The following is a 14709-nucleotide window of genomic DNA, read 5'->3' as shown; positions in this document are numbered from 1 at the left end:
ACAGTGGCCCGAGTACTAGGCCCCGCTGGGGATCTGCGGCTTGACTACGCCCACTCCTCATTATTTATTAATCACCCCAGGGCTTGCATCTCTCCTCCCATCCTTTGAAGTTTTTGATATCTTATGGTTATATGTTTATCAACTGTCATCTTGAGGCTGAGGAGGAACATTTAATATTCTTAAATCTCTTCAGCTGCTAGCATGTCGTACTGGGTTAAAAACAAAAACACCTTTAATATCCCACATGGAGTAGGGTCATTAATTGAAAAAAACTCATTCACAAGACCAACTGCCTCAAGCCCTGGCAAGGTACAGAGCAGCTGTTGCATTCTGGTCCTCTTATGTGTTTCTGGGGGAAACCAAGGATTCCTCAGTGCCAACCCAGCTGTCAATAGACACAGCCAGAGCCAGGGCTGGCAGACTCCTATCTAACTGGGCCTGTCCCCTTGGATTTGTAAAATGTGTAACAGTTCTTGAAGAGAAAACTCGATGACTACTAAAAAGGATGTTTCTATTTATGCAGGCAGACCCCACCACATGAACACTCAACTTAAAACACTGGGTGGGTTCTGAGTGTGGAACCCCAGCTCTTGTGGGGAGGGAGAGAGAGATTTTTTTCCCACTTTGATAATGATTAGGGGAATCAGTGACTCAGAGGGAAATCTCCTCTCCCATAGCATAGTGAAGAGCACACAAGTAGCTCAAAGTACATTTGTGGACTTAAACTGGGTCTATTTACCCTGGAGATGAGAACACTCAAAGAGAAGACAATAGTAATTGCCAGGATCTCTTTGTAAAGTTGAGGGCTAGCACAGGGAGGGACCGAGGGAAGGAGGGAAATAACATCGATATACACCAGCTCCACTTAATCTCAAAATGACCAGTGAGAGTGATGTTAACTGCCTAATTTACGGATGGCAAAATGAAGCCTTGAGGAGAGTAATCGACTGTCTGAAGGTCACATAGTTGGTCAATGGCAGAACAGGGATTTGAATTAAGGCGTGTGATTTCAAATTGCATGCTTTTCTCATCTAACACCTGGTTATCTAGAGGGTAGAAGTCACAGAACGGCAATTTTCAAGTCAATGTAATGAAGAACTATTTAAGAGTCAGAGAAATAGTTACTAAGAATTAGACTCAGCCCAGAATTAAATAGACTGGCTAGGGAAAGAGCGAGCTGCCAACACATGGAATTCTGAGCACTGACTGTAGAGAGACGCTGTGGAGGGGGTCAGGCAGTGGACAGTGGATGGAGCAGACGTTAAAGTGCCTTCTACCAAGTGGCTCCGTTTCTGCTTTGATTCAAATTTGTGCCTTAATTCAACAGAAGCTCAAGTCCACTTGTCACTATGAGGTATGAGCTTGCTGTGTTTCTCTTATAACTGACCAGCTGTGAGACTGCATAGCTTTCTCTCTCAGCTCTGCCAGAGCTGGCCATTCTACCCTTAGGCTTTGACTGTCATCCTTGTTCAAGACAGGGTCATGTTGCAGCCCAAGGTTGCCACTTCCTTTCCTCTCCCATCTCTGCCCAGTAGGGAAGTCTTCCATGGCCACACACACCATAGGGGACTGAGGCGGCTGGAGGGCACTGGCTAAAAAAACGATGGAGCTGGGAATCCCCGGGGGAAGTAGATGCAAGGGAAGTAACTGGGTGCAGAGGGCATTCAAAACCTGGTTTCTGAGGGCCCCAGACTGAGCCAGTTTCTTTTAATAGTCAGAGAAAATCTCTGTGGCAGCTTTCCAGTTGTCAATTTTAGCTCCTCCAAAGGGCTGGGGAGAAAAGGCCCTACTCGCTGTAAGAGTTAGCACTAAAATAGACATGTTGGGGCCTTATATTTTTGTCTTTTTGTTCTGTGTGTTTTCTTAAAACTTAATTATATTTTTAAATTATAAGAGTAGTACCTGCATATAACTTTTTAAAAATCCTAAGTAGTAGAAAAGAATAAGCAATTAAAAATTTTAATGCCCTGTCCTTTGTGTCTATAAGCCTCAACCCCTTTTCTCCCCATTTCCAGTCTGATTTCTTATAGCTACCCACTATCAACAGTTTCCTGCATATCCTCTCAGAAATACTGATGTGCTTATACACACACACACACACACGAGATCAGAGCCTGGCCATGTTCCCCTCTCAGCTCAGCTTCATCTCCTGCCACCCATTCTGGGCTCTCACCACAGTGGTTCCCCTCTCCTCAACCTTTGGGGTGTCTCATTATCAGATCCCCCATCAGCTCAGGCTGCCCCGCTGGGAGCTCTCGCAGCACCCAGTACCTCCCCCTGTGGTGCACTTCACAGTGGTAGTTTTACATTCATCTGTGTGATTCTTCACTAAGTTCTGTCTCACTCACTAGGCTGCTTCTTGAGGGCAGGGCCTCTGACATCCGAGCCTTCCATCATAGTCCCAGGCCTAACACTGTGCCCAGCACAATGTAGTCTTTAATTGGTCATTGACTGACAGAATATTCTGGTCTACATCTGGCTTTTTAAAATTAAGAATATATTTTGGACACCTTTCTTCAGAACACAGACATCCATCTCATTCTCTTTAGGGGCTCTACAGTATCCCATCACGTGGATAGATCATAGCTTTATAACCAGTCCCCTACTAATGGGTTTTAAGAGTGTTTCTAATTTTTTGCTATTGCTAATAACCCTGTTTCTTTGCACACTTGTGCACATCTATCTGTTACGTAAGTTTCTAGAAGTGAAATTGCTGGGTCAAAGGGTCAGTGTGTTATAAAACTGGAGAGGGAATGTCAATTGCTTTCCCCCAAAATGGTGCTGATTCCCAGTCTTACCAGCAGTGCATGAGGATGTCTGCTTTCCCACACCCTTGCCACCATGGAGTGGCACCAAACGTTTTTGGCATCTCCTTGGTTAAACTGCACTTCTTTAATAACAAGTGAGGTTAGGGATTATTTTTGGATGGTTATTGGCCATTGTATTCCCTCTTCAGTAAAACGTCTGTTTCTGTTTTTTGTCCATATTTCTATTGAGTTGTCTTTTTCATCTAGATTTTATAAGAACTCTTTCTATACTTTCCCCTCCTTGACATTTATTTCTTAACTTTGTGATATGTTGTCATAGAGAACTTTTTCATTTTTATGCTGTCAAGTTTATCAATCTTTCTTTCTCTTTTTTCTTCTCGTCCCTCTGTCTCTCAATCTATAGCTATCTGCACACCTGCAGAGGAAAAATGCCCAACAAGTGTCACAACACTGGGTACTTCTAGGATGGGGAAGGAGGGCTGAGATGACTCGTAGCCCATTTCTCTGTATTTTTCTGTATGGCTCGATTTGTTTTTTTATAAAAAGCATTATCGTTATGATAAAAAACAGATGTCTTTTCAAAAGAAGCAGTATGGCACCATGATTTGTGTCATTCTTAGAAAAGGTTTATACTGTATAAAATCATACCTGCATTCTGCATCTTTTCTAATTTTAAACAAAATAGGCTAGTGTTGTCAGAGATTTTGAAAATTAAAAATAGCACTCATCTGATTATTTGTAATAAATGAATTACACTTTATAGTAAATACACAGCAATTAACAAGAGCCAATAAGAAGTGCTGCCATTTACTGAATAGTCTGCACCTGCCAGGAGTCACATGTGAGCACCTATCAGCCACCTAGGCCTGACCAAGGCCAATAACTCACCCAGAGCAGGAACCTGAACCCAGATTTTCTGATCTTAAAGTCTTAGGTAGAGTAACTGATAAATTATTTCATCATACTTTGCAAATCAAACTTCTCTAAATTTGGGAACTACTGAATGGCAGAGCTGCCCTGAAAACTGAAAAGAGATATGCGATTCGAGTGTCAGAGACGTGAAAAAGCAATCCAAGCTAGCGCGGTGTTAACGTATACTCCTTGAAGGCACACACCCACAAACATGCCATTGCTCACACAAATGAAATCCTGGGATTTTTCTTTTGGATAGGAAAATAAGGTTCTAGTGCCAAAACCTGCCACGAAGAGTTTCAGAAACAATCACGTTTGTGTGGTTTTCTCACAGAACCCTGCTGCAGAGGACCCACAGGGCTGATGACAGCTCTTTCATCAGTCCTTGGGACTGCTGCCTTCCCTCTGTGATGGTTCTGGGGGGCTGGCTTTAGTTTTCTCCATTTTAATGGGTTAGTTCCTAAAATACTTTGGAACTTTTATACATTCTACAGAGAATAAAAGGTCTTTTCTCCCTGGGTGTTTCTCTCACTCCAAAGGAATGAAGAGTGAAAAAACAAGAGGGGAAATAACAAAACCCCTTTCCTTTGTGTGTAATTAATAAATGGCTTTTAGGCATGGGCTCCCTTGGAGAGCTATACCTTTCTGTATTTTAGGTAAAGTTTGCTAAAGAAAAGGGGAGATTTGATAAATGTTTAACAATTACTGTTAATAAATAAAAGTAGCTTATACTGGCAACATGCCAAGTTGTTCACAAAGCACTTTCCTTTTTGAATCTTTGAGCTGTTCTGTGAAGTGGATAGGGTCTTTTGTAGGCTTTTTTTTTTTTTTTAGAGACTAAATGACTTATATTATCAAACAAATGGTAAACAGAAGAGTCTGGACTCCAACCCAAGTTTTCTGATTTCAAATCCAATGCTATCTTGACTTCACAAAGCTATCTCTTTAATAATCATAGGCAAGTATTTATTTAAACACTCTCTAATCTTTATTAACCTCAAGAATAAACAATAAAAGTCACCTATTAAACTTGACAAGGCATTAAAAAAAAATGAGTGAATTCCTCCATAACCTGTTTACAGAGAAATATTTCTCAGAGTCAAAATCTAAATGTAATAAAAGATTGAAAACTTGAAAGCACTAAGAAAACTTTTGTATGGCAGAAAACATTACACATACACACACAAACTAGAGCTAATAAACAAATTTACAAAGGTTGTAGGATACAAAGTTAACATACAAAAATCATTTGTATTTCTATGCACAGGCAATGAACAATAAGAAAAAGAAATTAAGAAAACACTTCCATTTGTAACAACATAAAAAACTCCAAAATACTTGGGAATAAATCTACCAAAAGAAGTGCAAAACTTATACTATAAAACATGGTTGAAAGAAATTAAGGAAGACCTAAAGAAATAAGAGATTATCCCATAGTTATGGATTGAAAGGCTGAATACTGTTGGGCTTCCCTGGTGGCGCAGTGGTTGAGAGTCCGCCTGCCGATGCAGGGGACACGGGTTCATGCCCCGGTCCGGGAAGATCCCACATGCCGCGGAGCGGCTGGGCCCATGAGCCATGGCCGCTGAGCCTGCGCGTCCGGAGCCTGTGCTCCGCAACGGGAGAGGCCACAACAGTGAGAGGCCTACATACCGCAAAAAAAAAACAAAAACAAACAAACAAAAATTCTAAATTAAAATAAATTTGAGATTAATCTCAAATTTATAAAATTTGTAAAATGGGAATAAAATAATATAAAAAAGTTTGCAAAGCTGGTGTGAAACTGGCTCAATTATGAGCAAAGAAAAGCCAACTTCTGGTGGCCAGGTAACTCAAAACAACCTTTTGGCAGAATGTCAACAAAAATCAAGAGGTATAAAAATGTTCATATCTCAGCAGTTTAACTTTTGGAAATGTATATCAACATATAATTCAAGAAAAGAAAAAAACATTTTTTAAAATAAGAATATTCAGAATTATTGATACTAACAAAAAATTGCAAATCCACAGTGTTCCTTCACTCAGTAAATGTCCCAACCAGCCACACGCAGAAAACTGGTCTAAAGCTGGACTCCTTCATCTCCTTCACTCTCCCACATCTGCGCAACTCCCAGGCCTGTCATTTCTACTCTCTATCTGTCTGTGTCTCTCCGTTCTCATGACACTGCCTGAGTCTGGGCTGTCATCATGCCTACCTGGTCTGTTGCACAGCCACCTACTGAGTCGCCTTCCTGGTTATCTCTCTGCCATCCAGTCCCTTCTCCATACTGCAGAGCAACCCTTCTAGACTGATAATCTGGTGATGTCAATCTCCCTGCTTGAAAACCCTTAACTGCCCTTAGGATGAAGCTCAAATTCCTTACCATGACTTTCTACACCCCATCTGAATGATACTCACCCACTGCCTTCCCATTCCCATTGCCCAGGCATCGGGAATTTCTTGCAGTTCCCCAAATGCGTCAAACTTTGTCTTACCTTCAGACCTTTCCATGTACTCTGCCCCCTGCCTGGGTCAGTCCTCCCCACCTCTTAGTATGTTTTGAGGCAGGCACCTGCCTTTATTACCTTTGCTTCCTCATATCTCACTCACAGTACAATCTGGATTCTGTTTTCAACAGTGCCTCAATGTTTCCCTCAACTAGGTCATCAATGAAAGAAAAAGAAAAGCAAGAAAAGGAAAGGGAGAACTTTTCAAAAATTCATATATTGCACTAGCAGGCACTGTGCTCAACACTTTACAAATATGAACTCATTTTTTCTCCCGACAGCTCCATGCCCTCCATAACAGCAAAAGGTATCAAAAGGGGTGACAATGAGAATATCTCTTTCTTTTCTTCTTGTTTTTATCTGGCAAATTCTTCTTTTTCCTTTACCTATTTATCCTTCTTTACTTGACCAATGAACACCAAAGTTCCTCCACAAACCCTGCCCGAGTGATCTCACCCTCTCCCAAGGCAATTACTATGTATAAGTGGAGGACTTGCTGACCTATTTTCTGAACTCTAGTCCTGATTATATAACTGTCTAGCTCTCATTTCTGCTTGGATGCCTTATGGGCATCTCAGACTCACCATCAAAACTTGAGCTCATGGGCTTCCCTGGTGGCGCAGTGGTTGAGAGTCTGCCTGCCAATGCAGGGGACACGGGTTCATGCCCCGGTCCGGGAAGATACCACATGCCGCGGAGTGGCTAGGCCTGTGAGCCATGGCCGCTAAGCCTGCGCGTGCGGAGCCTGTGCTCCACAACGGGAGAGGCTGCGACAATGAGAGGCCTGTGTACCGCAAAAAAAACAAAAAACAAAAAACAACAACAAAAAGCAAACAAACGAACAAAAAACCTGAGCTCACCATCTCTCCATCACCCAGTCACACCTGCTCCCCCACTGTAAATGACACAAACACCCACTCAGGTGTTCAGACCAGAAACCCGGGAGTCATCTTCGACTCCTCCCCTTCCCTCTTTGTCCTGCATCCACTCAAGCTCCATATCTCATAAATTCTGCCTCCTAAATCTTTGTCACACCCATCTACTTCTCTTCATCCTTATGAACATCATCCTAGTTTAAGCCACCACCATCTTCAGCCTTCAGTGCTCCACTCTACCTCCACTCTTGGCACACCCTCCCTAGTCTACTCTCTACATGTCAGCCAGAATTACCTTTCAAAAAAAAAAATACTGCATTTAAACCTGGGCTATGCCATTTATTAGCTGTGTACTCCTGGACATATCACTCAACCTTTCTAATTCTTGATTGCCTTATCTATAAACTGATAATAATATGTCACAGGGTGGTAATAATATTTAAGGGAGATAATCCAGAGAAAGTGAGAGAATGGCACACTCTAATAAACTGTGTGTGGGAGTATAAATGGTCATACAAATTTTAAAAGAAATAGCAATAAAGAACCCTCAGTACCATATCATTATATCTCATTTGAAATAAGAAATGAGTTAGTCTATATTTTACAACTTTAACAGGGAAAATTTCTCAGAAAACAATTTAAAACATGTTCTTAGCAGATGATACCACACAAAAACATCAAACTGACTGTGATGGTTAGTTTTATGTGTCAGCTTGGCTAGGCTATGGTGACCAGTTGCTAGGTCAAATACTAGTCTAAATGTTGCTATAAATGTACTTTGTAGCTATGATTAATATTTATAATCAGTAGACTTTGAATAAAGGAGATCACCTTCAATAATAGGTAATAATTGGGTGAGTAGGCCTCATCCAATCAATTGAAGGTCTACAGAGCAAAAGGCTGAGGTTTCAGTGAAGAAGGAATTCTGCTCCAAGACTGTAACACAGAGACCCTGCTTGCATTTTCAGCTGGCCCACCTACCCTACGGATTTCGGACTTGTCAGCCCCCACAGTTGTGTGAGCCAATTCCTTAAAATATCAGTAAATCTCTCTCTCTCTCTCACTCTATGTATACATCCAATTGGTTCTATTTCTCTGAAGAACCCTAACTGATACACTCACAGAGGAATCTTTTAATGACAAAGTAGAACAGCAGCTACCAGATGACAACTCTAAGTGACTTCAGGTAAAGATTGTAGAATGTGGTAGATAAGAACCCTAATAAGTTTGATAACATAAGCTCTAAATAGATAAGAATTAAATAATAAAGAAACATTGTCTGGGAAACAAGACTTAAATTATACACCTAATATAAGAAAAGCCACCTTCAGGCAGTCTCAGACTGTTTGTGGAAGATGCACAAGTAACACAGGACCAGTATCCCACACTTGCCCACTTACGAAGATGTTTGTTGAACTTCTACCCCAGACCAAGTGTTCTACTTATCTAGAGCACTTAACAAACCCAGGAATTCTCAGAGCTGCTATTCCACCTGTATCTGTGAAAAGCAGTGGACTGGAACAGCTTTGGTGGCCAGTACGTTGCAGCTTACCTGTAAAAGGTGGTTGATGGATGCGTCGTGAAATCCCAGGGCTTGTTCTACACCTGCCAATTCCCTCAATGTTGGTACGCACTCAAGACTTTTTTCACCTTTACTGATCTCAATATATTCTAAAGCCTCTTGGTAGTGGGGCAGAGCTTCTTTTGATTTCTTCTGACCTTGATATACCCTAAAAAAATCAAAGGGATTATCTTTAAAGTAATTAAAATAGAAGATACTGAAAATAATAGATGGATTTGGCTCTCTGACCCCTGTTGCCAGGTTCATTTCCTAGGCAGCTAAGCCTTTCTTTCCTCCAAGGAGCAGCAGGGCATAGCAGTCAAGAGGATAGACTTTGGGATAATCAGGAAGGTTCAAGGGATAATAAGGAAGGTCAAGGGATAATCAGGAAGGTTCAAATCCTGGCTCCACCACTTACTAGATACAGGAACTTCAAGTCGCTTGACAGCTTTCTCATCTGTAAGTTAGGAATAATAACAGTGCCCACTTCACTGGGTTATCATAAAGATTCAATTAGTTAATATTTAAAAAAAAACACACCTAGAATAGCCTCTGACACATAGTAAGTGCTGTGTAGGTGTTGGTTTAAAAAATATAAAATATTAAAACAAAAATAGTAATCAGAAAGGATGCCATGATACTGATAACTGATCTGTTGAGAAATTATAGAAATTTCCCAGTTTGGTGAGGGTGTGAAGCACTCACATTAACTGTTGGGAAGAATATAATTTGGGCACAAACTTTTCTATATCAAAATTATACATATGTATGTACACACGTATTTCTGCTAATTGCACTTTTAATAGTTTATTTGAAGAAGTACTCTGGCAGGAAAAGAAGATACTATATACAAGAATGTTTACTGAAGCATTCTTTGTAATAGTGGAAAAGTATAAAGCACTTAAAATACTCCAATAGGTGATCATCCAAGTGGGTTATAGTAAGTACATCTACACCGCGTATCCATTAAAGTTAATGTCGATCTGTGTGTATCAACATAGAAGTATATCCACTATATATTCTTCAGTAAAAAAGACAGATTACAAAAGTACTTTATATAATCTTATTAGATCAATTTTGTATCTAATCTATATGTACACATATGCATAAAGAGATACCCAAGTGTCACCAAAATGTTAGCAACAGTTATCTCTAAGGAGTTGATTGTGATTTCTTATTTATGCTTTATAAATTTCCGAAATTTTCTTCTATAAAAATATATTACTTTTACATCAGAAAATATGTTAATTTTAAAAATTAATTTAAAGGTGGCAGTGGGAAAATATTCTTGTAGTTTCTTGGGGTAAGACTCTCTCATATTAAAAAATGTATCTATATATATTGTTTAGAAACAGGCATTTAAAAACAATCTTCTCAAAAATACTTGTGAAGACTATTAGAAACTTTTCTTGCATGGAAAATTTTTTTTTTTTGCGGTACGTGGGCCTCTCACTGTTGTGGCCTCTCCCGTTGCGGAGCACAGGCTCCGGACGCGCAGGCTCAGCGGCCATGGCTCACGGGCCTAGCCGCTCCGCGGCATGTGGGATCTCCCCGGACCGGGGCACGAACCCGCGTCCCCTGCATCGGCAGGCGGACTCTCAACCACTGCGCCACCAGGGAAGCCCGCATGGAAAATTTTTATGTACAAAATTCATAATAAAAGAAATCAATCCTTCTTATGTTTCCCTCCATCCCAGAATCTTTACTACAGAAAGGTCTTACGATTCCCAAATTACCCCCAAACTGAGACATAATGTGAGAAAGTAACTAAGAGACCACAAAAATAGGTTTTGTTTTCAATTGTAAAAATTGTAAACGATTACAAACAATTGTAAAAAAATTAATAAACAGAAACCTCAGTTAAATAGAGTCAGGAGCCCAGAAGCGGGAGCTCTCCTGCTCTGGGAGGACAGCAGAGTCCAACAGGAAGAAGAAAGACTCCTCTTCTTTCCTGGCAAGAACGTAGTCAATGAAAAGCCATGGACTCTTTGTGTACTATGGCTCTCCCAAATCCTTTTCCCTTCTATAAAAGCATTCTCCTTCCCTCACCATGTGGGGACTTGCACCTGGCTCACCATGGTTTCAGACCCTAAATGAAAATTTTCTGCCGATCCTGAATGAACCTAATTTTATTTTTCCTAGAGAAATAACTGGCAGCCTATTTTTTTTTTTTTAGGTCAACATAGTCATTGGATACTCTTCACAACTATTTTGCTCTCCAATAAATTTCAAAGGAATTGACTGATAGAAGTAGAGTTACTTTTCAGATCTGTGGCTCAGATGGCCATAATGAAATAAAATGCTCACTGAATAGCTTATGAACTGGGATACTTTCTATAAGTGTAAAGAGGGTTAAAACACAAGAGGAGGTCAGGGATATGTTCCTGGACTAAGAAGGGTCCAGGTTGTAGCTTGCAGCAGCTCTAACCTTGGAAAGGAAGAGGTAAATAGACAACCTAGTAATACTGGACTCGCCTTCTAACTCTTAATGAGTTTGTACGTATCACATTTTATTTTTTAAGAGAAACCCCACTAGCATCTATGGTGATATAAAGAGGCTTTGAAACATATGGTTGGTAACAAATCACTTAGCCAAAGAATTAGATTCCTGGTAGACAAAAATTAAATAATTGAAAACAGGAGTCAGCAAACCCTGGCCTGTGGGCCAAATCTACTCACTGACTGCTTTTGTAAATAAAGTTTTATTGATACAATCAGGCCCACTTGTTTACTTATTGTCTATGGCTGCTTTTGCACTACAATGGCAGAGTTGAAGAGTTGCAACAGACACTGTATAGCCTACAAAGCCTGAAATATTTACTGTCTGGGTCTTTACAGAAAATGTTTGTAAACCAGCCTCTTGTCTAGAATCTACAGAAAGTCACATACTTTTAAAATGACTTCAGATTTTTTTCTACCTAATTTAGCCTAAATAACACAGACAATGCCATAGTTATTTGAGCAAAGGAAAAAATTCATCTTTCTCATGTTCATAAATGATGAAGAGTGTGCCAAGGAAGTAAAGAAGAGGTCCTTTGTTTCCAAGGCTGCTTGTAAAAGTCATAGAAGAGAAATAAAGCCAGTACAAATGCCAAGATGATCTCATTTGGGCAACAATTTTAAAAGAAAGCAATATTCGAAGCTTAGCAATAAGGCTGATAAATGAGAAGAAAATAGAAAAGTAAACAACAACAAGGCATAAGTTAATTCATGTATCAAAAATTCTTCCTTTCCTGAGATAGAACACTAAAGAAAAGTATTTGGGGGTTTGTGAAGCCATCTTAGCCAGAAGCACAGCACTCCAAGTTAACACCACAGCATCTTTACAGGTATTAAAAAGTGATCCTTCAAATATCCGACTCTCAGAGAAAATTTTATAGAGAAGAATACAGTATGAGAGGCAGGGCAATCAGTTACAAGTACTGCAACAGGAGTAGAAAACCCAGACTGTAGTTTGAACATAGTTACTTACTAGGCCACACAACCTTGGGAAAAAACAAAATGTTTCTGAACCTTGGTTTCCTCATCTGAACACTGGTGTTCAATAGGGTTGCTGTGAGAATCAAGTAAGATGTCTGAAAGTGCTTTGCAAACTGAAGCAAGCCATACAGATTGATATTAAATCCCTATACATAATCATACCTTTTACTCCTTCCCCTCCCAGCCTGTGGTCTCTCTGGAACTGAGAGGCATAGTTTCAGGTCGTTATATTGAAATGGACTCATTTGTGGTCTCATCTTGTTCCCACTCGCATGAGATTTTGGGAAGTCTAAACAATAGGTAGAATCAGTCAAACTCATGTGCAAGTGAGGTAGACATTTTCTTACACAATTGGGTTTTTTAAAAAATTGAGAATAATTTACTATCAGAAAAATACATATTCATCACTAAAAGTAAGAAAAGATATGGAAAATTAAAATATATAATTACAACATCCAAAGATGACTGCTATACACCTTGATATATATATACTTCCAGGTGATTTTCTATGCATTTTTAAAAAAGGATCATAATGTTTTAGAACCTGCTTCTTCCACTTAATCATACATTAAAATGTGGCAATAAGTGCTATAGTATCACTTTTAGTGGCTGAATGGTGCCATATAAAGTTTGATTGACCACTCATCTTCTAAATATTTAGGACAGGGACTTCCCTGGTGGTCCAGTGGTAAAGAATCCACCTTCTGATGCAGGTTAAATCCCTGGTAGGGAAACTAAGATCCTACATGCCGCGGGGCAACAAAGCCTGCGCGCCACAATTACTGAGCTCACGTGCCTCAACTAGACAGCCCGTGTGCCACAAACTACAGAGCCTACATGCTCTGGAGCCCATGTGCCACAACTAGAGAAGAGAAAACCTGCATGCCACAACTAGAGAGAAGCCCACGCGCCGCAACAAAGAGTCCATGTGCTGCAATGAGCACTGCAACGAAAAATCCCACATGCCTCAATGAAAAGCCTGTGTGCCACAACAAAGACCCAATGCAGCCAAATAAATAAATGAATAAATACATATTTAAAAAATATTCAGGACATATAAAAATGGTTTGTGAAAAAAAATGGTTTGTGGAATATTTTTACAAATGATATTTCTGATGAGAGACTTGCATTCAGAATATAAAAAGAACTCCTACAACAATAATAAAGATAAATAGCCCAATTAAAAAATGAGCAAAGCACCTAAATAGTCATTTCTTTGAAGAAGATGCAATAAGCACATAAAGAGATGTTCATTATCACTGGTCATCAAGAAAATGCAAATCAAAACTACAATGAGATACCACTTCATACCCATTAGGACAGTGGCTATAATAATAATGATTTTAAAAAAGATAATAAAAGTGTTGACTAAGATGTGGAGAAATTGGAATCCTCACACACTGCTCGTGGGTATGTAAAATTATACAGTTACTTAGGAAAACAGTGTCAGTTCCACAAAAGTTTAAACACAGAATTACTAGATGACCTGGCAATTCCACTACTAGGTATATACCCAAAAGAAACAAAAACATATGTCGACATAAAAACTTGTACACAAATGTCCATAACTGCACTATTCATAAGAGCCAAAAAGTAAAAACAACCTAAATGTGCACCAACTGAAGAATGAATGAATAAAATGTGGTATATCCACTCAGTAAAATGTTATTCAGTCACAGAAAGGAAGTATTGCTACATGTTACAACATGGATGAACCTTGAAAAAATTATGCTAAGTGAAAGAGGTCAGTCACAAAAGACCACACACTCTATGGTTCCATTTACGTGAAATGTCCCTAACAGGCAAATCCATACAGACAGAAAGTAGACTAGTAGTTGCCAGGGGTTGGGAATTTGAGAATGGGGGCAGACTGCTAATGGAATGAAAATGTAAAATTGTTTGTGGTGATGTTACATACTAAAACCCATCAAATTGTATACTTTAATTGGGTGAATTGTATGGCATGTGAATTATATCTAAATAAATCTGTTATTTTTGAAAAGTTTGTGAACATTTGGAAGCAAACGAAATATAGATGAGACTCAGCCATAAACTTAGTCATTTTTGTTTAAAGAAATAACTGTATTAATAATTATTAAACAAAAATCAAATTATTTTAACTTTAATATCATCTGCGAGCCAGACACTATTCCTAACTTGCTCATTTAAAGCAGGTCAGAAAGAGATGTCGGCTTTGGCTCTAAATTGGTTGCGTCACTGGATGATCCTACCCATGTTTTAGTTGGGGGGGGTTAGGAGAACAGAGAATGCTGTGGGTCTTGCTGCACCTGACACTCAACAGAGTGGGCATTCCCAAGGGGATGCCATAAATCAGGCTTGGACACTGAGCTACTGGTCTCTCTCTAACCTTCCAAAGATGTTGGCATGCCTCCTGAGGAGCTTTAAGTCCTGGAGGTTTCCAGGGGAATGCCTAGGTCTATGAAAAGTATAATCTTAACGAGAAACAGTAAATTCATAGAGAGAAAAGCCATACAAAAATATTTTTAATGGAATATTCTGGTAAATCAATTATACTGTAAGTTTAAATATGTTAATATATTCCATATCATGATCCCAGATGCAGAAGAATCTAGAAATAGGTGATAAATCCAGTCTTTTCCCTTCG

The 14709-nt window shown here is 39.5% G+C and overlaps 1 protein-coding gene across 2 annotated transcripts in view; it reads right to left on the bottom strand.

The window, feature by feature from the left end:
* The window catches only part of TTC23 (tetratricopeptide repeat domain 23), a 110687-nt gene that overhangs the window by 38707 nt on the left and 57271 nt on the right, over positions 1 to 14709 (bottom strand). For both annotated transcript variants that reach the window (XM_060155766.1, XM_060155775.1), the window contains exon 7: positions 8595 to 8772. In XM_060155766.1, the coding sequence (XP_060011749.1) occupies positions 8595 to 8772 (178 nt within the window). The remainder of the gene's footprint in view (positions 1 to 8594; positions 8773 to 14709) is intronic.

Source organism: Lagenorhynchus albirostris, chromosome 1 (assembly GCF_949774975.1).
Source record: "Lagenorhynchus albirostris chromosome 1, mLagAlb1.1, whole genome shotgun sequence".
Lineage (NCBI taxonomy): Eukaryota > Metazoa > Chordata > Mammalia > Artiodactyla > Delphinidae > Lagenorhynchus > Lagenorhynchus albirostris.
The sequence above is the reverse complement of the archived record's forward strand: the minus strand, read 5'-3'. Positions and strand labels throughout refer to the sequence as shown.